Here is a 27,118-nt window from a genome sequence, read left to right as displayed (position 1 = left end):
CCCTGCCTTCTAGAATTTCTGTCTTGGAAGGCCTGCCAGGCCTCTTCTGATGGGACTATCAGAAGCCTAGTAGAACTTGTCTTGCCAGGACTTTAGGACTATTGGGTTAACTTAAAGAGGATTTCCCATTGCTCTTCCTATTCTTTCTGAAGTTGTTAAATGTGATTTATGCTTCTGTCTTGTTTACACAGGCCAACACACATTTTCTTCCTTAAACATTACACCAATTCCTGGGTATATTTGGGGTGCCGATTCCAAAAATGGCATCCGTTTTGCCCTATCACATCTAGTTTTGGAGATATAGTATAGCCTCATTAGTGAATGGTTCAAGCAGCTTCCTCATGAGGTAGCCTACACCATGGCTTCCTCATGAGGAAGCTGCTTGAACCATTCAGTAATGATGCTATACCATATCTCCAAAACTAGATAGGGCAAAACGGATGCCATTTTTGGAATCAGCACCCCAAATTCATATCAAACCACCATAAAGTTTGGGAAAAACTTTTATGACCGTCAGTTTTGTAGGCCTGTGTTGTTGTTTGCATTTTTTTAAAAACACATGTTCTGCTCTTCAACTGACAGCTTTTAGAGCGACTAACAAGATGGTTTCAGGGTTGTATTTTTGTTAGAACAGATGCACTTATGACCAACCAAGCTGTACGCATGACGGATGACTAGGGGCCTGATAGACCCCCCCCCCCGAGTGGCTGCCTGCCTGATTCTACAAGAGTTGATGTGGGAAGATGTTCTCAAAGCACTTCTCAGACTGCTGTGAGGAACTGTGAAACTGGGAGGAAGCCTGCCTTGCATGGTGGCTGGGAGTTGGTTGTAAATTATCCTATTACACGATGTCTGCCTCCACCCTGATAAATGTCACTTGGTGTGTGTCTTCCAGCTTTCCATATTTAACAGGGACAGTTGCTGTCTTCTGATACTTATCCCTGTATTGTCTTCTGATACTTACCCCTGTCTTAAATCCTTACCCCTGTATTGTTTGGGGGAAAGATTTTTGAAATTGTGTGCCTTACGTGTGCCCTAAAATGTAATAGTTTACCTTCCATTTTATTGACTTTCTCTCCATAACTGTTTGTCCAGATAGTAAATGCTGGTGAGTGCATTTGAGCTCCAACTATTCCAGTGTTTCTCAACATTTGTCCTCTGCTGTACCACTTCACATGGTCCACCTATTCAAAGTACCACCAGAAGTTACTGGTGATGAAATCATCACATTCTTGGAGCCTCCTACTACTGTTTGTTGCATCGCATCCCTTTTCTCGCTGCTGGGTGGCAGGGGTCCAGGGGTCCCGTGAGTACCACCAGACACCAACCACCTCAAGTACCACTGGTGGTACCTGTTCCACTGGTTGAGAAACACTGAACTGTTGTATACCTACGATCCAATGCGGGAATAACCATTTCATTTTATATTTTTGAAAACAGATGGCTAGGTCAGTTTGAATAGCATATCTGCTTCAGAAGCCAACTTGGGACAGACTATTGCAGCATCAGTGGATACAGCAAAGAAAAAATCTTTAGCAGTGTGTAGTTGTGTTTGTGTTATCTGTGTGGCAGTGCTTTGGCAGTGATGATTGATGTGAGAAGAAGAGGTGTTTTGTGAACAGAAAATTGTTTCCATTTTCTTTTGATGTTTCTGTTGCCCAAAAAATAGAAGGCACCAAAACTAATTAAATAGAACACCACAGACATTGCCTTTGTTTTACCAAACACCATTTGAGAATAACGACAGAGTAAGAATTTAATAAGACTAGAACTTATTTGGAGGCCCTAATTAGACCCTACAAATTCAACCCTTTCTGTCTTGAAAAACAGCGATGTTAGTGGAACAGAGAATGAGAGAGCTTGCATCTTATCACCAATTAGTGTGTTCATCAGTAAAATGTTGAGGGATATGGTGGTGTGACAACAGCTGTATATTCATGCTTGGGCTCTTTATCTGCATTGCAGATGTCATGGTACCCTCAGTATCGGAGTTCAAAATTCCGTCACGTTTATGGCAAGCCTGCCAGTAAAGAGAACTGCTATGACTGTGTGCCCATCACCCGGAGTGTCCATGACAACCACTTCTGTGCTGTGAACCCACATTTTGTTGCTGTTGTAACAGAGTGTGCTGGTGGAGGAGCCTTTCTGGTGATACCAGTAAATCAAGTAAGTGCCACATGAGTCTACCACATATAGTGTGTGGGTGGGTGGATTGGTGTGGGACCAGCTCCCTCTTAGGCCCCAGTCAGCCACTCATTTCTACACGAGTCATTTTTTTTGAACTGAGTAAACTGCATGTTTACTGCACAGAAGAATGATGGTCTAGAAAGACCATCAAATGGGATTTGTAGGAAATAGAGACAGGCTTCATTGGAAAGCCAATTTGGGCGTTAACAAAATTGCTGTGTGCATACACACATGCAAGTCTATGTAGAATTTTGATCTGCTTTATGGTAGAGCATTCTTGAACTTGAACAAGTCCCAAAGCAACCCTGCAAGGTAAGATTGAAAAAGATCTACAAACTTACCAGTCCATCTGTGACTGTTCAACAGCCTGAAAGGAGGGTCTGGAAAGATGCCTGTTTGGAAGCTATTTCCCCCCTCATGCCTAATAAGCCTCCAGTAAGTGTCTGCAAGCTTTTATTGTTCCTCCTGTATGTGGGAGTCACTACATTGTAATCAAAGAGAGCAACCTTGCAAATAAGTGCTCTAAGCTCCTAGCCCACCAATATTTTTTACCAGCTAGCCTGCCCTGCCCATATTTACCAAAGTTAGGCATTTGTAACCTAATAAAAATAACTAATCTTAGCAAAGCTAAGAGACAATTGGCAGGTGACTCTTTATGATTCTGAGGAAAAGCTGAGACATTATAAAAGTTTGCTCCCCTGCTGACTTATGCCATCTTTCTTGGCATACCAATCAGTCTGGCTCCCAAATGATCCCTGTGCTTGACTCTGTTTGCCAATCAATCATTCAGTCCCTCCCAGTGTCGGGACTTGGCAGAATTGCACACCCACAGCAGAGGAAGGTTAGAAGAAGGCCAACCCTGGGGACGGAGTTAACACTCAGTGAAGTAGCAGGGAACCTTGGAGGGCTCCGGGGGGGGGGGGGGAAACTGCTAAATAGATGTGTTTTCCAAGGACCTCAACTATGAGGTACTCTTTGTTGCCAAGAAGAAGGAACGTAGGCTGAGAGCTTGAACGGGGCAGTCTCTTGAAACGGTGGTTTCAGAGATGTTTCCCCGATTGCTCTGTGCGGAATCACATCGTATCCCGGACGCCATCTTCGGAGACGATTCGGACAGCTGAGGACTCCCCCCCCACGGCCTAGATAAAACATGAAAGCGAACAAAGCCTTTAACTGTGAGTAACCAGTTCATTAAAAGGCTATAAAAAGAATTGCAATCAAGAGGTTGGAAGGAGGGAAAGACAACTTTAAGTTTATTTACGTTGGCTTGCAGCCACCCAGAGGGGAAAAAGAGCGAATGTGGATTTAAAAGCCCTTGCTGGAGCAGTTTTTTTCTTCTTATTTGTAACAAGGATGATTGGAAGAAAAGAGATAAAGGGTCACCCTGTTGGAATGGTATGCATGGAAAACAAATTAACAACTAAGCTTTAAAGTATGGAACAATTTTCAATTTCGTTTTTGCCGCAAAAGGCTTGACTCAGGCCTGAACAAGTAAAGGTATACTAACTTAATTTGATAGTTTTATTGAATTGGATTACTGACCCACCCCTTTTGGATATAAAAATGTAATGACTATCTTTGACAAGAAGGGATGCAAGACAATAAGAATTGGATGACTCTTTAAGTGTGGTAATCGGCTTGATTTGATACTGATAAGAATTATCAAAAAATTTAAAGGATGTTAGCGAAAGCCAGACCTCATTAATGGAGATGTTGCAAGAATTCAGAAATGAACTGAAGCAAGAGATTGGAAAACTATTTGAACAAATGAGGTAAATAAACTCCTCCCTGACAAACAAACAAAGAAAAGTATGGAAGGGATGGAAAAAAGAATGGACCAAATGTCAGATGAAACTAAAGAATTGGAAATTTTTGTAATGAGACAGGAGATGGAAAAAGCAGCATTTATTATTAGAACTCAGAATTTTCAGGAAGAAAAAAGAGGGAACTCTCAGAGAAAGAGAGCACATCCTTTCAAGAAGAAGAAGAAGAATCTTTGAATTAAATTCAAAAAGAAGAAAATGGAGAAAACTGAAGAAGAGAGGGATCAAGAAATATAAGGAAGAAGAAGGAGTGGAAGGAGCAGTGGGTGGAGCAAGAAGAAAAATATAAACAAGACAGAGAATAAAGAAAATACTAAGACAGGAAGGGAAAATGGCTGAATAACAAGTGGAAATTTTTTTGTACATATTAATGGATTGAATTCTCCTCAGAAGTGAGGAGTATTCCATTAATTATGTCAAATCAAGTAGATGTAAATGAAAACAAAGTTGGAACACAAATATTAAGATAATTAAAGCAGTATCTTCTAAAGAGAATTTATATAAATTGTTTTATAGATGATATTTAATGCCAGAGGAAGTAGCAAAAATGTACCCTGGGTCATCAAATAATTGTTAGATATGCAAAAAGAATGAGGGAATTCTTTATTATATGTGGTGGTTATGTGGAAAGTAAAGAAATATTGGAAAATGAGCTTGAGGGAAAGTGGGGGGGGGAAGCCACCTTATGCAGGATAAGGGGCAAAAATGTTGACTGATAAGGAATTTCACTCTAGAATGTATGTCTGTAAATTGTAAAGCTGGACTCACACTGCGGGTAAGGAACCTTCTGTGACTGCTCTTAAAATCTAGATACAGTGTCAGGCAATGCTAACTCATGCCCAGCCCAAGACTGTAGTTGTAGATTTTGCTTTCCCATCTGTATTGCTGTGCAGATGGAAATGTGCATCTCCAGCTGTAGCATGTAGTACAACAGAGGGCTGTAACAGATGCCTGGCTTCCTGATGTGCCTCACAGTGCAGGTGTGCATCTCGGTGCAAATCCACATTTGGTCTGTCTGAATTTACAGACATACATTCTAGAGTGAAATTCTTTATCAGCCAAAAGCTGCAAGTATTTTTAAAAACTTGTTACAAAAGTGGGTTACTGATAGGGGCAGGGCATGTAGCTGACAGCACAGGCACTAGTCATTAGCCCCCCTGGGCCTCCCCCCCCCGGGTGCACAATTCTGCTTTTCACTAGTTCAAACCAACCAGACTGAAGAAGTGTAAAACCTTCCCCTGAGAGAGGTCCCCTTGCCTTGGGAGAGGGCAACCTTCAAAGCTTGCCCCGGGAGAGGAAAATGTACATTTGTACTGAACACAATGTAGGCACTTTCAAACTGGCCGGATAGTTTTAAAAAATGTTAATGCCTGCCACATTTTGCCTTCAGCTCTTCTCTACAATGGGTAGTTAATGTGTATCCTTGGTATTTTTATCCCCAAGCTCTGGCAAAAGGGAATACAGTCCAATCATGAGTCAGGCACTGATGGTTGAATATGAGTAGAAAATTACTCTTAGGGAAGGTAGGAATGTTGTAAGGTGTTGAAATGAAGTCGAGGTTGATTATGTCCTAGAAAATTCAGCTTTGTTTTGGTCTGCTCATTGGAGACGTTGCTGTTTTGGTACTAAATCTCTCTTTTCAGACAGGAAAACTTGACCCGCATTATCCTCGTGTCTGTGGGCACAAAGGGAACGTTTTGGACATTAAATGGAATCCTTTTGACGACTTTGTAATAGCTTCATGCTCTGAAGATGCTACTGTAAGTTTTTGAAACTTCTGAGGCTGCAAAACACTTTCTTGGTACAGATACAACACTGCCCAATTTTCTAACCAGTCAGAGAAGGTGTATTCTATTAGCTCTCTTGCACTTCCCCCTCCCTTTCACAATCATAGTTAGTCTTACTTCAGCCCCTCACTCTATGGGTAGCTCAAACGATGGCCTACAGATCCATTTCTAACCATGGTTGCCAGTGTGGTTTGGAGCTAACCATACTTACAAAAAATCTGGTGTATGTATAGTGCTGAACCATGGTTAGTCTTGAAATGAAAGAGAGAGGAACACACAAAGTGTTGGGATACTCCTGATGTTCTAAACATTTGGACCTAGTAAATATTATGAGGAGAGTGGGCAGTGTAGCTGTGAATCTATGCTGAACCATTTGCTGGGAAGGCACCAATGGAGAGTTGATGAGAAATTAGCATAAAGTTGTGGTTGGAGCATTGGATTTAGGTATGTAAAACCCACATTTCATATGTTGCTTAAAGGGTAGCTTCGGATATGTGGTGATTTCTCAGCTTAAACCATCTCATAGAGTAGTTGTTAAGAGGCTAAAATGTCATGCTTGGGTCCTTGAAGGAATGGTGAGACACAAATGTAACAAATAAATAGGAAGGTAAGGGAGATTTTAAGAGATTGGTACTCAGGGAGTACTTCTTAAGTCCTTTATTTGGTGCTTGCACTCTGAGCCAGAGCACAAACTTCACAAAGCACAAATGGAACATCACTCTTGGAACCCTGTGGTTATCTTTGTGATGTGAACAAATAGTGACAGCCATAGGCTCAAGAGGAAAATGAAATTGTGGACTGTGAAGATTGAATGTGCACTTGGTGTGCACTCTTTTTTCCCTTGGTGCTCCCACAGACCATGCATCCACCCCAACATTCTCCCACCCTCAGTTTCTGATTAATGCTGCTGTTAGTCAGTACTCCTGGTCTTGATTGCTACGAACATAAGAACAGCCCCACTGGATCCATCTAGTCCAGCTTCCTGTATCTCACAGAGGCCCACCAAATGCCCCAGGGAGCACACCAGATAACAAGAGACCTGCATCCTTTTGCCCTCCCTTGCATTGGCATTCTGACATAGCCCATTTAAAAAACAGGAGGTTGCACATACACATCATGGCTTGTAACCCATAATGGCTTTTTCCTCCAGAAACTTGTCCAATCCCCTTTTAAAGGCATCCAGGCCAGATGCCGTCACCACATCCTGTGGCAAGGTGTTCCACAGACCGACCACACACTGAGTAAAGAAATATTTTCTTTTGTCTGTCCTAACCCTCCCAACACTCAATTTTAGTGGATGTCCCCTGGTTCTGGTGTTATGTGAGAGTGTAAAGAGCATCTCTCTATCCACTTTATCCTTCCCATGCATAATTTTGTATGTCTCAATCATGTCCCCCCTCAGGCGTCTCTTTTCTAGGCTGAAGAGGCCCAAACGCCACCAACCTTTCCTCACAAGGAAGGTGCCCCAGCCCAGTAATTATCTTAGTCGCTCTCTTTTGCACCTTTTCCATTTCCACTATATTCTCTTTGAGATGTGGCGACCAGAACTGAACACAATACTCCAGGTGTGGTCTTACAATCGATTTGTACAATGGCATTATAATATTAGCCGTTTTGTTCTCAATACCTTTTCTAATGACCCCAAGCATAGAATTGGCCTTCTTCACTGCTGCCGCACACTGGGTCGACACTTTCATCAACCTGTCCATCACGACCCCAAGATCTCTCTCCTGATCTGTCACAGACAGCTCAGAACCCATTGTCCTATATGTGAAGTTTTGATTTTTTGCCCCAGTGTGCATGACTTTACACTTACTTACATTGAAACGCATCTGCCATTTTGCTGCCCATTCTGCCAGTTTGGAGAGATCCTTCTGGAACTCCTCACAATCACGTCTGGTCTTTACCACTCGGAAAAGTTTGGTGTCATCTGCAAACTTAGCCACCTCACTGCTCACTGTCTCCAGGTCATTTATGAAGAGGTTGAAAAGCACCGGTCCCAGGACAGATCCTTGGGGCACACCACTTTTCACCTCTCTCCATTGTGAAAATTGCCCATTGACACCCACTCTCTGTTTCCTGGTCTTCAACCAGGTCTCAATCCAGGAGAGGACCTGCCCTCTAACTCCCTGACTGTGAGGTTTTTTCAGTAGCCTTTGGTGAGGGACTGTGTCGAATGCCTTCTAAAAGTCTAGATATATAATGTCCACGGGTTCTCCCAAGTCCACATGCCTGTTGACCTTTTCAGAGAATTCTAAAAAGGTTTGTGAGGCAAGACTTACCTTTACAGAAGCCATGCTGATTCTCCCTCAGCAAGGCCTGTTCGTATATGTGTTTTGAGATTCTATCTTTGATGAGGCATTTCACCATCTTACCCGGTATAGATGTTAGGCTACTTTGCTGGATTCTATCCCTTCCTTAACGTAAACGGCCACCCCGCCTCCAACACGCCCCTCCCTGTCCCTCCTGTAGAGTTTATAGCCCAGGATTGCAGTATCCCATTGATTCTTCACATTCCACCAGGTTTCCATTATGCCCACTATGTCCATGTTTTCCCTAGTCACCAGGCATTTTAGTTCTTCCATCTTTGCTCGGAGATTACGGGCATTTGCATAAAAGCATTTGTACATGGAATGCCCCAAGATCGGCTGCTTATTAGCTCCTTTGTCCCCTCATCCTCTCACTGTGCCAAACCGTCTGTTGCATCCCATCATGTTACCATTCTCAATTTCTTCTCCTACTCTGCCTTTACCTTGTTGTTCTCTAACCTCCCCGTCCTCGTCCCATAGGGATGAGGAGTTCCGAACCGGATGCCCCTCGGCTCCTGTTGGCTTTCCCCTAGGGATCAGTTTAAAAGCTGCTCTGCCACCTTTTTAATGTTATGCGCCAGCAGTCTGGTTCCATTCTGGTTCAAGTGAAGCCTGTCCCTCTTGTACAGGCCCTGCTTGTCCCAAAACGTTCCCCAGTGCCTAACAAATCTAAACCCCTCCTCCCTACACCACCGTCTCATCCACGCATTGAGACCCCTGATCTCCACCTGCCTAGCTGGCCCTGCACGTGGAACAGGTAGCACTTCCGAGAACGCTACCTTTGAGGTCTTGGCTTTCAGCTTCCTACCTAATAGCCTAAATTTGGCCTCCAGGACCTCCCGGCTACACTTGCCCATGTCGTTGGTGCTGACATGCACCACAACCGCTACCTCCTCCACAGCACTGTCTACCAGCCTATCTAGACGAGAAGTGATGTCCGCAGCCTTCGCACCAGGCAGGCAAGTCGCCATATGGTCCTCACATCCGTCACAAACCCCCCTCTCTGTTTCTAACAATCGAATCCCCCACTACAAGAAGCCCCCGACCCCCCTCCCACCGAGGAGTATCCTGGGTGCGTTCGGATACGGGCCTGTCCCCTGGAGAAGGTGTTCCCCCCTAGGGGATTGTTTCCCTCCTCTCCAGGATGACATCCTCCAGCCCCAAGACTTCCCACCCAGACAGCTGAGGAGCTGCACGCCTGAGGTTGGGACGAAGCCCGATCGTCCCCGGAAGTCTCCCCACAGTCCTTCTCTGCCTGCCTCTGCTTCTCTAGGTCGGCCACCAAGACTTCAAGGGAGTGGACGCGTTCCCTGAGTCCCTGGAGCTCCTTGAACTGAGGACACACCCATGACATGCCCCAGAGGCATATAGTCATACATGTTGCACTCAATGCAAAACACTGGATAGCCCCCACCCTGCTGCTGGCTGTCTGACTGCATTGTTTGTTTGTTTGTTTGTTTGTTTGTTTGTTTGTTTGTTTGTTTGTTTGTTTGTTTGTTTGTTTGTTTGTTTGTTTGTTTGTTTGTTTGTTTAGGGGTACTTAAAAACCCATCACTGGTTTGCTGCCCTCGTCTCAAGGGAAGAGAAGGACAGTGTCTGGGGCCCTGGCCTCCTCGCCCAGCTGCTGAACTCGCACTGAGGCTAAACTCGCTGTGCCTTACCTGGCACTTTGTTCCCAAGGCACTGGGTGTCCCAGAGGCCATGTGTGTTTCTGCAGAACAAATGTTGACATATGGAGCATACCTTGACTCTGCACTATGATGTTTTGTAGGTTAAAATCTGGAACATTCCACAGCACCTGCTAACAAAAAACATCACAGATGCAGAGAAGGAGCTTCTTGGTCATGCACGAAGGGTGGGACTGATTGAATGGCACCCAACGGCGAGTAACATCCTCTTCAGCACAGGTTATGATTACAAGGTGAGTTGAAGGAAGGCTCTAATGAGCTCTGTTTTTAAATGTGAAACACTGTTGATCTGTCCTTTATTCATGAGTTTATTTATTGCTATGTAAACTGTTTTGTGAACTGCTTTTTATTGAAAACGGCTATGTAGATATTCTTAAGGGTGTGTCTTAGGTCCATGTAGTAGAGAACAGAAGTGGCACATCAGTGCTATTCCCCACAGTGGAGGAAAGTTGCCTTGTAGTTTTTGTCTTTTCTTACGTATCATTGTGGCTTCAATCTGTTACTCTGCACGTGGAGGATGGAAGGCTGACAAGAAGTTGGGGGTGGGAAGAGGGTAGGTTGTCAACCCAATAGTCCCTTAGGCGAGTGCCTGCTACTTCGTGTTCTTCTTATGATCCTGTGTGGTTGACTTGTTGTTTACTTGTTTTTTGCATCCCTGAGGCTAGATGCAAGGGATGGCACCAGGATGCAGGTCTCTTGTTGTCTTGAGTGCTCCCTAACACTGACAGGCATGCTTTCCCTTACCTCAGATCATGATCTGGAACCTTGACACCAAAGAGTCTATACTTCAGGCCCCAGTGAAGACAATCTGCTTCCATACGGATGTGATCCTCTCCATGTCATTCAACACAGATGGGAGTCTCTTAGCCACAGCCTGCAGGGACAGGAAAATAAGGATCATCGACCCACGGGCAGGAACTCTCTTACAGGTATGCAAGTCTTGGGAGATTGATTAGCAGTAAGAGCCCATGGAAAGACTGCTTGCCGTTTTACATTTCGACAGATAACAGAGAGGAACTTGCAACTTGTGTGTAGGATAGAATAGTTTAAGCCAGAAAGTGAGTTCCATCTTTTTCTCTAGCCACATGGCCAGGCTTAAAAAGACTGTTTTGGACCGTGGTGAAACTGCCTTTGGACTTTGCAGTCTGTTCTGTTCTTGAACTCTTAAAGCTTCCTCCTCCTATCTCAGTAAACAGAGAGAGGGAGACAAGGTTAGTTGCAGTAAAATTGGTCCTGGAATCCTTTTCTTGACTTTTCCCAAAATGGAAAAGGGGAAAAGATATAGCAGAAATGAGTGGAGCACAGTTCACTTATTTACGTCTACACTACAGCTTAAACCAGTATAATTGACATGATTTGGAGCAGTATTTCTCAACCAGTGGTACTTGTGATGATGTCCAGTGCTATGCACGGGACCCCCAGGCCCCTGCCACCTAGCAGCAAGACCAGCAATCCAACATGACAAGTAGTAGTAGGAGGCTTGGCAGGCAGAGCTCCAGCATACGCTTTATGTGCATTTGAAAAATCTCTCCTGTCCATTCTGAGCCTCTTATCGCCGCCAGTTACTTCTGGTGGTACTTTCAATAAATGGGCCATGCAAAGTGGTACATCTGGAGACAGATGTTGAGAAATGGTGATCTAGAGCACACATGAAGATTAATAATGTCTGTATTGTGGGGACAAATACATTTTTTTGTTGTAGTGAAAGCTAACAGTATCCTTAAAGTTGCTGGATGAGGATGTCCATGTTATAAGCTGAGGATGTTTTCAGTCGGAATGCTGACAGTGATTTTAGAACTAGCTGTGTTGAATAAAAAGGCCACATGAACCTCGTGGCAGGTGCAAGAATCTGGAGGGAGTGGGCAGCTGCCTGGGGCCTGTCTGTTGGAAGGGCCCACAAAGCCTAGATGCGGCACTCCATTGTTGTTGAGCAACAGGGCCTCTCCGGTGCCCTGCATGCAACTCAGCTGTTCCCCTGATCCCGCATTTACCCTCTCCTAGTGCTGAGGAGACCAGCAGGGGGTGAGTGGATTAAAGACTGCAGGAGTGGCTGAATGGAGCGGCAGGTGCCAGAAGTCACTGCAGGTTTCCTGCCTGGGAGCCCACAAAACCCTAGCATTGGTCCTGGTTGATGTGACTCTACGTTCACTTTGCAAATGGCTCTTTTCTTTCAGTGGAGCATTTACTGCATTCAGAAGTTGTTCATCAAAGACTTAAATCTGTTCTTACTGTGACTTGTGAGAACAGTAAAAAATGAGTTTTACTGCTGGGGATTTTCCCAAGGAATCTTGGGAGCTGTCTTTGTGAGGGTGCTGAAAAGTCTTTGTGAGCCATAGCCCTTTTTGCAGAGTGGCAAGTCCCAGGATCCCTTGGGAGGAATCTCAACAAGGAAGCCGGTCTTGTAGATGTGCCTTGTCTCAGCTCCTCCCATCTCGTGGTGGAAAGATGCACATTGCTGTGTGATGGGCATACACTTATGCTAGTTTTGGCTGAAAGAATATTCTTTCAGCATTTATGTTGCTACATACCTGGCTGTGAATTTTTGTCTCGCACCAGCCACAACCAAACATTAGATCTACTGGAGGTTCTCAAAGTATCTTCTATCCAGGGGTTACTACTTTTGCACGGAATGGCACGATTTTGCCTCCTGTCCGGTCTTATAGTTATTAATTTGCATGCTCACAATGTTGAGCAGCCTTCTGTCTTCCTTCACTTTCACTTACTCACTCTCACACTCTCTCCTTCCCCTCCCCATCCCTATCTCCACCTTCCCTGCCATATAAACCTTGCAGATCCTGTGTAAATAGAACCAACTCAAAAAAGTGTCCTGATTTATCAGTTTCTAAGTGCATTCTGGGAATGATGGTTTGCCAAGTTAGGCAGTTAGGGTTAGGGTAGAGGTTGATTGTAACAGATTTATCCCTTTTGTGCTGTTCCAGACTGGCACTCATTAGATGGGAATCAAGAGTGCTTGTATGAATGAGACTTGGGAATGATTGTTCTTTAGAGCCTGCCTTACAGTTTGTTAGATGTAAATTCAAAGAGGCTGGGGAAGTTGGCTGCTTCATACTAGTTTGGGAATACTGTAATGGGTGTGATCCTGCACTCTCCCTCTGAAAGGCAGGATGTGGAGGCCAGCAACACAGCAGCACAGTAGCCTACTAGGGCATGGCAACCCGAAGCCCTCTGCTCCACCCACTGAGAAATCCAGCAGTCCATGCCTTAGGCATCCAGGCTAACGCTGTGGCAGGTAGGCCAACCATTTGTCTTAGCAGCAGCATCATTTGCTAGTTTTGAAAACAGTTTATTAACCCATTTCTGCCCAGCCCATAGGTGTACACATTTGATCCCTGTTGCATATATGCGTTGGGCAGAAATGGCTTAATTTGTCTGGAATGCGGTGGGAGCTCTGGGCCACCTTGGGAATGCCCTAAGAAGCCCTCAAGCCTTAAAATTGTGAGCCCTTCCTTAAGCGATCCGGCATGGTTTCAAACAGCAAATTGTTGTGTCAGCAGCACAGGCTGATATCAAGCGTTGTGAATTTTGGAAGGTTTCCGTTAGCAAATATGAGTGAGCTTCACTGAAAGGTCTGGTGAGCTTGATTTTCTGTCATTTAACACATTGTGTCTTCTTACAGGAAGCAAGCAACAAGTCTCATAGAGTGAATAAAGTTTTGTTTCTAGGAAACTTGAAGAAGCTGCTCTCCACAGGGACATCCAGGTGGAATAACAGGCAGATTGCAGTATGGGATCAGGTGAGTTACTCTTGCCATGTTGACAGTTTCACCAGCAGAGAGAGAGGACTGCTCTTCAGTGCTGTGCTTCTCTTTTCCAGTTGCTAATTAATGCCATTGATGGCTGTATTTTTTCTCCTCCCCCATCCATTCTCCTAGCTGTGGTCATACACTAACAGTGGCAGCCATCTTTGCTGTAGGTCATACATAAGGGGAAGGTAGAGGGCGGTTAGTGTGGCTGGCACAGGATAGACTAATGGAGTGGAGGAGCAGGTAAGTGCCCAGGCAATCTCAGCAGATGAACTTGGGTACTTCAATCGCAGAAAAGAAGGGCTTGTATGGGGCAATAGAGAGACTGTTTTCTCTTTTTTCAAGTGGTACAGCCCAGACACAGGTTAATCAACTTGTTAAGAACTAGGCCTCACCCCCTGTAACCCCTAAAACTTTCTTGCAGTAAATCTTTGTAACCAGGTATCTCTTACAGTGCAACCCTATCTTGTGCTGGAACAGGCAAGCCAAGAGGCTTTCGCTATCCAGCGCAAGACATGGCTGTAAAGTGGCTCAGCCGAAGGTAAGGAGGAACCAGGTAAGCCACCTCAGTCCCTATGGGTCTCTGCAGACTTACACCACCTCCTGAGTTAACACAAGTCCAAGGAGAGTGGAGCTGCTTGAAGCCACTCTGCACTGCTCGGGGAACGGGGTTGGGATCCGGCATAACTGCTGGGTTCCAGTCCTGCCCCCCACTCCCTGCCCGCTCACCCCTGGGGCAGCCCACCGCCCGCCTCCTCCCCACCTCCACACAACTTTGCGTTGGCCGAGCTTGGTCGACGCAAGGTTCGGTCCCTCCATCAGTGCAGAGGCTAAATTCAGCCTCCACCCGCTGGCCTGGCCAACTCTCAAGGAGGCGCAAACGTGACTTATGGCATGTTTGCGACCCTCCAGGGCTGGCGCAAGAGACTTGTGCCGGCGCAAGAGCGCATTAAGATTGCGCTCTTAGTCTTGTTTTATAACTATCATTTAGTGCCAGTGTTGTGTTCTGGATTAGTATGTTGGACTTGGACCAAGAAGACCCAGATTCAGATTTCCACTTAGCCCTGAAGCTCATCTGGTAATCTTGGACCAATAGCTCTCTCAACCTTGCCTCCTTCACAGGGCTGTTTGGAGAATCCCTGGAGGGGGAGGAGTCAGGTACACTGTCCCGGGTAATTTGAAGGAAGAGTAGTATCTAAACATGAAAAATAAATAAATAAATATAATCCTAAAGCAACTCTTTGTTTCCTTCCTTGTTGCAGGGTGATCTTTCTGTGCCTTTAGTAGAAGAGGATGTGGATGGCTCTTCAGGTCTTTTGTTTCCTTTCTATGACTCAGACACACACATGCTATATGTATTGGGAAAGGTGAGTTCTTTGACACAAAATTTCAGTAAGTGCCATAATTTAGAGCAGGGGTGTCCAAACCTTTTGGCAGGAGGGCCACATCATCTCTCTGACAGTGTCAGGGGCCAGGGGAAAAATTAATTTACATTTAAATTTGAATAAATTTACATAAATGAATATATTAGAGATGGAGCAAAGGAATGAAAGAAGGTCTTGCAATAGCACAAGGGCTATAAAAGGCCTTGCACAAAGCAAGGCTGGACTTTCCTTTGCTGCCACTACTGCATCACAGACGTGAAACAGCAAGCCGTGGAGGGAGTCTTCGTCCCACAGTTCATGCAAGAGGTCAGACAGTTGTCCTCAGGCTGAGAACAGTTGCATCGGGCCAGCGCAGGCTCCAGCAAGTCTCCAGAGGTCCAGAGGCTCACTGGAGACTGGGGGCTCCCTGCGGGCCAGATTGGGAGTCCCCGAGGGCTGCAAATGGCCCCTGGGCCAGGGTTTGGGCACCTCTGACTTAGAGGTTACCTCAAGTGCCGTGAAATCTGTATTGTAGCAAAACATTTCTGTGCCAGGGAAGTGTTCCCATGCTGCAGTGGAGCCACTCTGCCTGGTCCCCTGCCTCCATTAAGCTTCTTAGCAAGACAATCTAGCATAATTTAATGTCTGTAAATAATTAGCCAGTCTTTACCCATTTTGCATCCCTGGCTCAGAGCACATATCTCAGTTATTGCATCCTTGATATACTGCTGAAATAACTTTAGCAGAGTTGCATCTCAGGACAACTTCCTGTCAGTCTGAAGCTTTGTCCTCTCCTTCCTTGAGTCCAGCAGCTAACAGAGCCCTGTCCTCTTATAATTCTAGATTTACAAGCAGAGTGTTAGGTAGGAGAATCTGTCTTTTCCTTTCTAGCTACAGAGATGAATTAGATATAAATTCTAATGAGATACCTGGAATGTCTTCTGACAATTTTTTTAAAATTTAATTCAGCTGTAGGGAGCTCTAAATTTGATTGCAGCAGGAGTGTGCGTGTGTGTGTGTGTGTGTGTGTGAGAGAGAGAGAGAGAGAGAGAGAGAGAACTCTTTCCCTGTGGTCTGTTTTCTCAACCAAAATATGCCCCCCCCGGCTTTCTTCCCTGTAGGGGAAAATATGCTGTTAGCATACCTTTTTCCCTATGGAGAAAAAAGCAGATGGTTGGCAGTGATTTTGATTGGAAAAAGTGGCCCACGAGGAGAGGGTTTAAGCATCTCCCTGGTTGTTGCAATCAAATTCAGTCCCCCTCTGCTGGGTGCATGAAAGTAGTGTCTTGTTCTGACTGTCCGCATGTCTCCCTTGTCATGTCTAATTTGGCCCTTATTTCTTGTCTTTGTTTGGGGAAGTGATGGGGCATAGCCGTAGCAAAGGACCAAACTAAAAATAGAAGAAAACAAGCCCAAGTAGAGAATTGAAGTAGGATTTCTCACATCCGAATGCAGCACTCCCTAATGACGGTGGCACTCTCTTGAGAGGAATGCCTACCCCTCCCTACTTTCTCCCAAGGCAACAATGTGTGTTGGCATCCTTCAGTCTCGGAAGTCTATGGTATCGCACTCTGAATAGTGGTTCTGGAACAGTGTCCTCTCCAGTGCGCAAAGCCTGGGTAAAGTAGATATGGAGGATAGACTGTTACTCATGCAGCAAATCCCTCCTCTCCATGTTGCTGAAATGGTCCAATGGAAAGGCAGAAGCCAATACGGTTGGTTCCAGCAGCATCGTAGGAGTTGCCAGAACGTGACTGTGTTCAGCCATGAACTGCCTCAGGGACTCCAGCTCCGGATTTTGCCTCGAGGTTGACTCCTGAAGCCTTTTCCATAACTGGATGTAGCCACAAGGCAGTGGAGGTTTGGGATCAGAGTTTTCCTTCTCTCAGATGCGCCGCCTTCCCAGGCTAATGAGTCCCATCTGGCTGTTTAGTTGCCACTCACATACCAAGGTCAAGTGTCAAGCACACCCTTCTCAGTGCCACTCAGAAACAACTCTGTCCAACATTGCCTTCTTGTCTCTCACTTTATCTCTAGGGTGACGGGAACATCAGGTACTATGAGATAAGTTCGGAGAAGCCATACCTCAGTTACCTGATGGAATACCGCTCTTCTTTGCCCCAGAAAGGAATCGGTGAGCTTGCGGCAGTTTCCTGACTGGTTATATATTCCAGGATAGTGAAAACTGGGATGCCTATGAACAACCCACATGACTGTATGGAGGCAGCTGACTATGGGCAGATAAACCTCTGTCTGGTCTCCCTCCCCAAAACTTTGCCACTGCTGTATAGTATAACTGATGCACTTTTTTCTGCTGCTTCCCTTTCATCGCTGAGAATGTTGACATACACATTTGCCCCCTGGAAACAGCCCCACCTGCTGCCATTAGCCCCATGTGTGTAGGTGCATGAAATCCCCCACTGGGATGGGATAGGGAAGGAGACACACTCTGCACATACCCATACACACATACGCACAGCCTCTTCCAACTTGCTTGCCCCATTCCAGGGTGAGCATCCCAGGGGGCCTGGAGAAAGGAAGTGGGCGCTGAAAGCAGCCCCAGAAACCCCTGGCGGGGGTGCACTCTGCACATGCTCAGAGGCGCCCTGCTTCCTTCCCGTGGAGGGAAAGGGCCCCAAACTGCCTCTGCGGATGCCCACGGGGCCTGGGCCCGAGTCTGGGGGGAGCGGAGAGTCTCTGCAAGAAGTCGGGAAGAGGCGGGCTGCCTCTGGAGCCCGCTCCACCCACGGGGCACTACCCACCGACCAGACCAGTCCTGCAGAAGCCCTCACCAGAGGAGACGGAACTCACGGCCGGGGACGGGGACTGACCTTGCCAGGTGGAGAAGATAATTTTCAGGAAGCGATTCTCTTTTCTGCTATTTTTCGAAACCATTTTGAGCAGACTTCCTTTTCCTCTGTGCTCCTTGTCTGAATCTGCAAACAGACTCTGTGTTTTGTATTGAAAGCCTGACACAGCCCTTCTCCAGTGGTGTGGGGGTTGCTACAGGAACCGTCCTGTCACTTGAACAACTTGACAGCTGTGGGGATGGATACAGCTTTGGGTTTTTCCGCTCCATACCTATTCACGCCCATCATGCTTGCTGGATTTTGGTCCCCAGCAAGCAAAGGATGAGAAGTAACAGCAGAATGGAATGGTTCTGGAACTGTTATGGAGACTGAAAGTTGTCTGGGTTGTGACCTTCTGATCCCACATGCAGTTGGACTAGAGATTAAAATGTCCTAAAAGGGAATAATGGAATTCACATACAGAGGGAGTAGGTGTATTCTTTGACACCTAGAGAATGGTCATAGAAATAGGCTGGGGGGGAGGGGAGTGGTAGGCACAGGAAGGATTCAACAATGCCCTTGCCTTCTGCTTCCTCTTTTGACATCCCCCCCCCCCGCAACTGAGCTTCCCAGCCCCTGAATGTGACATTTGGCCTTTTTTTCTGGCCTTTAGGTGTCATGCCAAAGAGGGGCCTGGATGTGTCTGCTTGTGAGGTCTTCCGCTTCTACAAACTGATTCCCGCCAAGAGCCTGATTGAGCCCATTTCTATGATTGTGCCTCGGCGGGTGAGTGGATGTTTCTGCGGTGCAACTATGGCTGCTCGAACAAGAGGGGCTGCCTTTTGAGACTAGTTGGCCTCCTGTGCAGTGAATGTGTTGCCATGTGTGTCTTTGCAGTCTGAATCGTACCAGGAAGATATCTATCCAATGACTGCTGGAGGCCAGCCAGCGCTGACAGCACAAGAATGGCTTCGAGGCACTAATAAAGGTCAGACTCACATTGCCGGGCTAGACTCAAGATGTTGCCTCCTATAGCTGCGCAGCTGTGAGAGAAGGTTGAAGGTGGACAACTTAAGAGCGCTGAAAACAGCTTGAAAAGCTTTGCTTTCCATGGGGCATGCACACCTTTTCCCCTCTCGCAGTTATCCCTGAAGATACAAATTCAGATTTTTTAACAAATGAAATCTGGGGCAAAAGTGGGATGAGCGTACACATGAGCAGCAACTTTTCTTTCAAACCACCTTCTTGGAAAAAAACCTATGACTTCACTCAACATAAAGGAGAGCAGGTCTGTGAGTGAATGAACAGACAGAGAACTCTTTCCTAGTATTGGAGAGCTGTGAGCCTACCCTCCATTGTAACTATGAGGAGGTGCCCTTGACGCATTAGAGCAGAACCACTGCATGTGGTTTTGTCCCATGGCACTGCTTGTAAAGGTTCACAGATCGGCTGAGTGACAACTGTGCACGAAGAATTTCTGTGTTTTTTCCCTGCCTGTGTTGTGCTGAGCCTTGGAACGTTGCAAGCGGTTTGAAGCCATAGCAAAGTGACTCCCGTACAGCTGCTGTAACATCAGCAGGGCACTTATGGGATGACTTGGGAAGCTTGAGGCTGCCTGGATTTTCCTTTTGGGAACTGTGTATCTGTGGTTTAGAGGGTAGCGTTTCCCACTGGGATCTGGGAGACATGGGTTCACATCCCTATTCAGCTATGAGGCTCATTGGAAGACCTCTGTTGTAGGGAGTTATTCTTTTGGCTTAACCTACCTGCTGTACTTGTGAGGAGAAAATGGGCTCTGAACTCTCTTCAAGCAAGAGCAGTTTACAGATATAAATGTGAGAAGAGAGAGCAACAAAAGGTTATTCAGATCTTCTCACCCTGGTCTGTTCCTGCCCTTTCTCCGTGGCATTGCTCTTGCTTTCCATTGGTCCTGCTACACCCAGATTTTAGCAACAATTGTGGGAAATGCTGATGTGGCACCAGTGATTCCACAGTGCTGTTTAGTTTGGCTGTAGGCAGGACTCCTGTATCTTCCCTGCATAGCTCTTGACCCTCTCCATGCCTAGCAAAACTAGAGGAAATAAAGCAAAATAAGAGAAATGATTGTTTAATTTGAATAATGTATGGAAGTTGCAGAATTCCTTTTTCTTGGATCAGAACTTAAGATTATTGGTGCAGAACTTAATCTGTTTTTATTTTTGTTTTGAGCTACAGAATGTACCTACCCTGCATACTAGCTGGCTCAAATTTAATTGCTGAAATTGAATGAGACTTGCTGTCTGTTATTCACTTGCTTCTTTGCAACAGGCTCTACATGTTTTGAGTGTTGTTCTTTCCTGAAATCGCTGGTATTGGTGGTCTTTTTGCAAAATGCTCTTTCTGATTGCATACAGGCCCTGTCTTGATGTCCCTGCGGCCAGGCTCTGTAATTCTGAACTCTTTACCACCGTTTCCTGAGAAATCTTCCCCCAATGCAACAGAGCCAGTCCAGTATCGAGGCAGGATGGCTGAAACCATTGACAAGCCCAGCAGAATCCAAGAGAAATGGGGACATAGAAAGACAGAGGAAAGGAAACAGGAAGACAGGCAAATAGGGCTATCTAATGGATTTGACGTGTTTGAGTGTCCTCCACCCAAAACAGAAAATGAGGTAAGATGCTATGACAGGGAGGAGGCTTGAAGCAGAGCGGATTCAGTAACCAAGAGGATAAACTGAAAATTGGCACATAAACCTTTTGAATTGAAAGTGGGAGTAAGCCCCACTTCTCTGGGTCTACAAGCAATGTGGAGATGTTGACATATCTCTTTGGGTCTAGCAATTGCTGCATGAGATCAGAGATAGCTCTCTCTGGACATCTTGCCAATTCTGCACACTAGAGAGACAGCATGGAAGGACCAGTACAGGCTTTAGGAGAACTCTTTTTCCTGTCCTACTCTCCTCCACTTTCGGATAAATAATAGCAAACAAGAGGGAGAGATGGATAGGGAAGGCATGCATGCATCTCCCGTCCTTTGAATGTCTTAGTGTGCTGCAATGCTAGTGTATCAAAGGGTCAAAGGGGTATACTGTGCCCTGTGCTAGCCCTTCTGAACCGAAGTGGAGACAGATGATGCCTTTAGTGACTTGTAAAAATGAAGGTTAGTCTATGTATAACTGCATATGCCAAAAGCAAGAGTCAAGCACTTTTTCCCAATATAACCTTCATTTTTACAAGTCATGTAAAAATGCGGCTGCTCGTGTGGTTGCTGGGGCACGTCGGTTTGACTCTGTCGGGCCGTTGCTTCGGAGGCTACACTGGCTGCCGGTTCTGTTCCGGGCCCAATTCAAGGTGCTAGTTTTGACTTTGAAAGCCCTTTAGAGCTTGGGTCCAGGGTATTTGAGGGACCGCCTCCTTCCCTACAATCCTGCCCGTACTGTTAGATCATCTGGGGGAGCCCTTTTGACTGTGCCGCCACCAAGAGATGTGAGGGGGTGGCGGCCAGGAAGAGGGCCTTCTCGGTGGTGGCCCTTGAACTTTGGAATACCCTCCCCTTAGAATTGAGAACTGCTCCCTTGTTGCTAATATTTCGGCATGGACTGAAGACCTTTTTATTTCAAAAAGCTTTTAACTGTTGACAGGCTGGCTGGCTTTCCTTCTTCTTTTATATTAGTATCCACAGCGTTTGTTTTAGATTTTTTAATTATTTGACAATTATTTTTAATTATTTAATTATTGTTTTTAATTGTTAATTGTGTATTTTTTTATTGTTGTAGGCCACCTTGTGTGCCCATGGGGCAAAAAGGCAGGATATAAATCAATAAAATAAATAAATTTCTGGTGTTTTTGTGTACAGTATACTGTATTGTCTTCTGGAGGCATCCTCCATTATTTCCCATCTCCCCAGCCATTTTTTCTTTCCCTCTTCCCTTCCTTGATTGTGTTTGCTTCCAAATAGCATCTGAGAAATTAACACCTATGATGGATAGAAAGCACAGTGACAATATGACATTTCTGCTTTTCAGCTGCTGCAGATGTTTTACCGACAACAGGAAGAAATCCGGAGGCTCCGCGAAGTGCTGATCCAACGGGACGTCCAGATCAAGCAGCTAGAGCTGGAGCTCAAAAACCTTTGTGTGGATTCAAGCAGGTTCTGACAGGACATTAGCTTGACAGCCTTTAGAAGGCAGCTTAATCCCAGAACAACTGTTGCCTCCATGTCCTACTCTTGGAAATGGACTAGAAGGAGAACTTTTGACTTACTGGCAATTAATTGGCAGTAACCAATAAGCCCCAAGGGCCCATTTCCTGCGAGCGAGAGGCTGCTGGGGTTTGCAAAGGTGCTTTGTTTACCAGTCCCATTTTTTATATAAAAAAAAAACTACTTAAAGTGGCCCCACAGTCATCCTGAAAGTCAAGAAATCTCAAGGTGAAGACAGGTTCTAGCAAACTGCTGTGGCTGTGTGCCTGGTTCAACACTGAGAAGAAAGGCACCTTCCTGGCTCTTGGCTGTTCATGCTTGGCAGTTGAGGTTTTTTGCTGTCAGGCTACCCAATGCTGAGCTGCATATAAAAGAAGATGAAGCCATCGGAAGTGGCTCAGGACTTTTCTTGGTTCCTCCGTGAGGTGGATGGAGCAAGCAGATTCTTCATTGACTTACTTTTGACTCCTGCAGTTGAGGGTGTGTCTCTTAAGTCATCACTTCCTTTAGCTTTATGGACCCTCCTTTGCAAATATGGCTGTCTAAAAGCTGCAAAGGAATGGGTACTCATTGAGTGGAAGCCAGGAAGACTCTTAAGATGGGCAGGGTGAAGACCTGCCAAGATGTTGGGTATCAGGAAGACAGCCTAGTATTGCCGAAGCAGAACATGTCGAAACCAGAGGGTGCCTGTTGCTCTTCCATATACAATCATTTTCCAGCTTCACTCATAATCTTCCCCCAGGATTGCTTCAAGCCTTAAGCCAAATTCTGGAGACTGACTACTGATTCTTTGAGACAGCTTCCTTGCATATAGCTCAAGCTCAGCCTACCCCTTCATTGTCTTACTGCTGAATGTTGTGCCAGAACCAATGCGAGGCATTGCAGTGCAATGTCTAGAGCAAAGGCCAGCCACTGACTTTCTTCCACTCTAGTTTGCCTCCCATTTAATCAGGGTTCAGAGCCTTATATTGTGATTCTGTATTTCTACCACTGTGATCAGTGCTTCTAATTGTTTTCTGCTTTGATACCTACAACCGATGCTTTGCCTGACTTTCCATTTGATCAATTACCTGCTGATTTCCACACTAGTCTATGCAAAGCACTGCCATCCAAGTAACTGTCCTTACCTGTCTCAGGGTTGACCACATTAGATGTCCAAAGACGGTGAAACCCTGGGAAGGGAAATGTCTCTCTGAAGCTTCTGGGTATATACAGTTAACCGTTTATCAATATAACAGCTAGAAACATTGATAAACCAAAGCAGCTTTGGTTCCTGTGCTACTAAGAGGCTGATGAAACATCTAAAGCTGCAGTGTTAGTAACTAAAACTATGCTGCTCCTGGAGAGCTTGGCCTAACAGAAGAGTTGTCCAGAAGAGAGATGCTAGGAAGTTAAAAGCAACATTAGATGATGGTGTTGCAAGCAAGCTGAAGGTGGTTATCACACAACATTTAACACAGGTAGTGATGCATAAATAAATCATGCATGATGATTTAATAAGAGTTTTTACCTGGCCTGTGATCATTATCCTATGGTCGTTGCTATGACATTTTAACTGACCCCTTTTTTAAAAAAAAAAGTCTGACATAGCTGTATGTTGCTGATCAGGAATTTATGCTCAGTCATACTGATCATCCATTGGTCAAACTAAATGCTTATGTTGCCTGTGGGCAGCTAGAAGATTCATGATCAGGGGAGTTTCTTTTAAACTAATCTCATAACATCTAGAAATCAGAAATATCCCTTTAAAACCCTTCCTGAAAGAATGGTAGGCAAGGGGAATGGTTAAATTTATCTAGCCATCTCTAATAGACCATGACCTTGATCCAATAGTGTGTGTGACCAGCAGCTGAAGCTATGTACCCTTTGGGTAGTGTTGGAGGATTAAATCGAGGCTTTTCCTGCTTGGCAGGAGTCCAGTTTTCCATTTTTTAATCAAATTCAGTGCTCATAGGGATGAAACTGGGGAATCATGCATGTAGCATCTGTTAGCACACATGATGATCCATCCAGCTAGGAATATGTGCACAGAAGCCAGCTTCCATGCACATTTGGTCCTTAGCTAGAAAGAATGACACTGCAGTCTGTGGGATTTTAATGATTTTTTTCTTCCTTGTTTACATGCAGAATATATTTAAAGTATTTGGAAGGTAAAAGGGAAAATAATTTTTACACTGCATATTAAAAGTATACATTTTAGATTTTTTTGCTTGTTTTTATCAGATCAGTAGGCAAAAATTTTAGTCACTTATTAAGGGGTCTCATTAATCCCAAATTTACTTGAAAAAAATTAACTATGTTTTGTTTACTAACAATCTTTCAGCAAACAAAGGCTATCAAATCAACACTTGAACATTTTATTTTTTAAAAATCACTTCTGTGTAAAATGTAAACTTGAGAGAGTACATTTCAGAGCAGAACTTTACTTGTGTACATTTGGGGGTGGGTGGAGAGGGAGAAAAGAATCTATATGCTAACGGCAAACTCGTTATGCTTTATTAAACAGTGCCTAATTATATTTAAAGCTGAATGTTTTTGACATGGTTTCTTTAACTTCATTAAAGACAAAAGGAGACAGACTTAAATTAGGTGTGGAGTTCACAACAGAAAAAGGAAGGTTTTTAATGGGTAGGGAATGTATTTTTGATAAAGTGATTGGTTCAGCTATAGTTGAGTAATGTAATCCCAGTTGGCTTTAATGGTAGTGACGTCAATGGGAGTTAAGCATATGTTCAGAACGTGTGATTTCCAAACATGCATCGCCCTGATCCACATGTTACACTAGCTCTACAACGAATTTCACAAACTTTACTAGCCAAGAACAATTTTCACAAGCCCTGGGTGAAAGTAATTTGTGGTACTTCAACAGGCAGGGGAGGAAAGGAAGAGAAACACTCAAAAGCTTCTCTATCTGCTTCCCTGAAAAATGACTTCCCTGAAGACTGACAAGTCTTTTGTCCATGTATCTCCAGTTGGATTGGTGAATTAGGCACATAAATGCTGCTACATGTATGATTCCCTACCTAGAAGGGATGAGTATGCATTATGTGGAAATCCCATAAACTAGCTGTTGGGGGGGGTTGGGAGATGGATTCACTTTATCATAGCCAAACAGAAAACTCTGTGTATTGTATGCAGCCCCTAATTGATCTGCACAGGCTGAAATGTGACCCTCCTTCTTTGACGGCATCCACATTTTTGTTCCCATAAGAAAAGATTCAACTCTAAATGGAGGGGTAATTTTTCTGTGCTCACATGTAAGTGTGACCTTTAAAACCCTTGAAAGCTTCTAAATTTATATTCCTGTATATACATATATATGGATTTTCCAGAAGACTGGCCATTAGCTAGTGTAGGCTGTGCTGTAGCCAAGAATGCATCTACTAAAATTCTATAAGAGCATAAAGTATGACATCAGACACAAAATTCAGCTTTCATTAACAAAAACTCAAGCACATTTCTAAGTCTTATAATTCTAAGATACGCTTGAAAATACAACAGTATCATCTACTGAACATTCAGAAGTCGGAGAGGAAAATAATTTGAGATTACCCATAGTCACACAAAACTGGTTCAATGACCTGGCAAAACCAGACATAATGTATATAGCCACCTGCATAATTTATAAATGTCATTTAGTTTTTGGTACAGAATGTTTATAATGTACACAACCCTGGCTATAGCAGTTTCAATCTCTCTATTCTACTGTTGTTTCCAAGAAGCATCTGAACCATAAGCACAAAATCTTTTCATGTAGTATATTTCTTGCTCTTTTGCCTCTTCATTGCTGTACTCATTTCAGCCTTGCCATTCAGAATAGGAATGACTTTGAACAATAGACTGGCACTTACAATCAGTTTAAGCCACATGGAGATATGGACATTCAACACCTACCTTTCCCTTCCCTGACAACCATATGCAATAAGGACTAACCATCCTTCCTTGGATTAGCCAACTGACTACAAACAGAACTTTCTTGTGCATTGTAAAGTAGTACAATCACTGTAGAGGGTAGTGAACTAGCAAGAACTTGGCACCCCACCAGGCAAAATGCCCTGTCCCAAGTCTCCATATCACAAGAATTAACAGAAAATTTTTTATCAATCCTTTGAGCAGTAGTTCTCAAATCTTTAGCACTGGGACCCATTTTTTAGAAGAAGTGATGTCATGACCAGAAGTGGCATCATCAAGCAGGAACATTTTTTGCAACCCACATTTATCCAGGAGTAAGTCCCATTTACTATCATTGTTAAAAGCATATACATAGTAGCCTGTTAAAAGTACAGGTCTGTAACATTTCCCCAAATGCAGTCACATAGCATGGTAGCATCGTCCAATACTGTATATTAAAATTAAAATATTGACACGAATGGGGACGCATCTGAAAATGGCTCATGACCTGCCTAGTGGGTCCTGACCCAGTTTGAGAAACCACTGCCTTTGAGGATTTTTATTTCTGCAAGCCCATAACCATCTGAAAGTATATATAGGTAATGCTGTGTTTTCTCCACCCTTAGGCTCTTAACTGCAAAAGTATGATTGTATTCTGTAATGAATGGATTGTTACACCTGTGTTTTCTCCAGCTACACAGTCCAATAAACATATGATGGACTGGTTTGGTAGAAGCAGGAAGATGGTTGGAGGAAAGAAAAACAACCAATTTTCTTCCAAGATCTTTTCAGATCTTTTCTGCATGTACACATTTGGTCTGGGAAAGAGAGTGGAAGTGCATTCTGAGCCCCATATCAGCCTAAAAACCCCTAACCGCTAAATATAGAGCCAAAAGTCTGAAAAACAGCACCTCTATGTGTACAACTATACATGCACTGGTGTTTCATACAACTGATAACCAAGAGCACCCGCTCATATAGAACAAGACCTGTCCATGTCCCCTTTCAGACCTTCAGGTCTGCATCTTGATCTCTGCCTAAAGTGATGGAGGGAGCACACCAACAGCATATTCCAGCACCACCACCTGCAGAATGTCTGGGTGCTGAATAGAGACCTTTAGTGTGTGAAGACAACATGCTGTTTGGAATAAATGTGCATGCAAAAGAGATACAAGAAACAAAGATGATAATACAATTAGAGAAGATAAGAAGGCTTATAAAGCCCATCTTTAGATCTATATATTCAGCAGGAGAACAATATTATCTATTGACCACAGAATATAGCAATCTAACCTCTGTTTTTACTTAATAAAAAAAAACTAGCCTTTATGGCCAGGA

General features: G+C 44.5%; 1 protein-coding gene across 1 annotated transcript in view; it reads left to right on the top strand.

The window, feature by feature from the left end:
* CORO2A (coronin 2A) overlaps positions 1 to 23,095 on the top strand; it is a 62,166-nt gene extending 39,071 nt beyond the window's left edge. Inside the window, exons 2-12 of the mRNA XM_066613902.1 lie at positions 1,966 to 2,166; positions 5,654 to 5,770; positions 9,878 to 10,027; positions 10,544 to 10,723; positions 13,432 to 13,548; positions 14,820 to 14,924; positions 16,959 to 17,055; positions 18,384 to 18,496; positions 18,608 to 18,698; positions 20,104 to 20,360; positions 21,714 to 23,095. Coding sequence (XP_066469999.1) covers positions 1,966 to 2,166; positions 5,654 to 5,770; positions 9,878 to 10,027; positions 10,544 to 10,723; positions 13,432 to 13,548; positions 14,820 to 14,924; positions 16,959 to 17,055; positions 18,384 to 18,496; positions 18,608 to 18,698; positions 20,104 to 20,360; positions 21,714 to 21,845 — 1,560 coding nt within the window. The 3' untranslated portion in view covers positions 21,846 to 23,095. The remainder of the gene's footprint in view (positions 1 to 1,965; positions 2,167 to 5,653; positions 5,771 to 9,877; positions 10,028 to 10,543; positions 10,724 to 13,431; positions 13,549 to 14,819; positions 14,925 to 16,958; positions 17,056 to 18,383; positions 18,497 to 18,607; positions 18,699 to 20,103; positions 20,361 to 21,713) is intronic.
* The last annotated feature ends 4,023 nt before the right edge of the window (positions 23,096 to 27,118 follow it).

The sequence above is a fragment of the Tiliqua scincoides genome, chromosome 2 (assembly GCF_035046505.1).
Source record: "Tiliqua scincoides isolate rTilSci1 chromosome 2, rTilSci1.hap2, whole genome shotgun sequence".
NCBI lineage: Eukaryota > Metazoa > Chordata > Lepidosauria > Squamata > Scincidae > Tiliqua > Tiliqua scincoides.
Note: the sequence above shows the minus strand (reverse complement) of the source record. Positions and strands in the feature narration are given on the sequence as shown.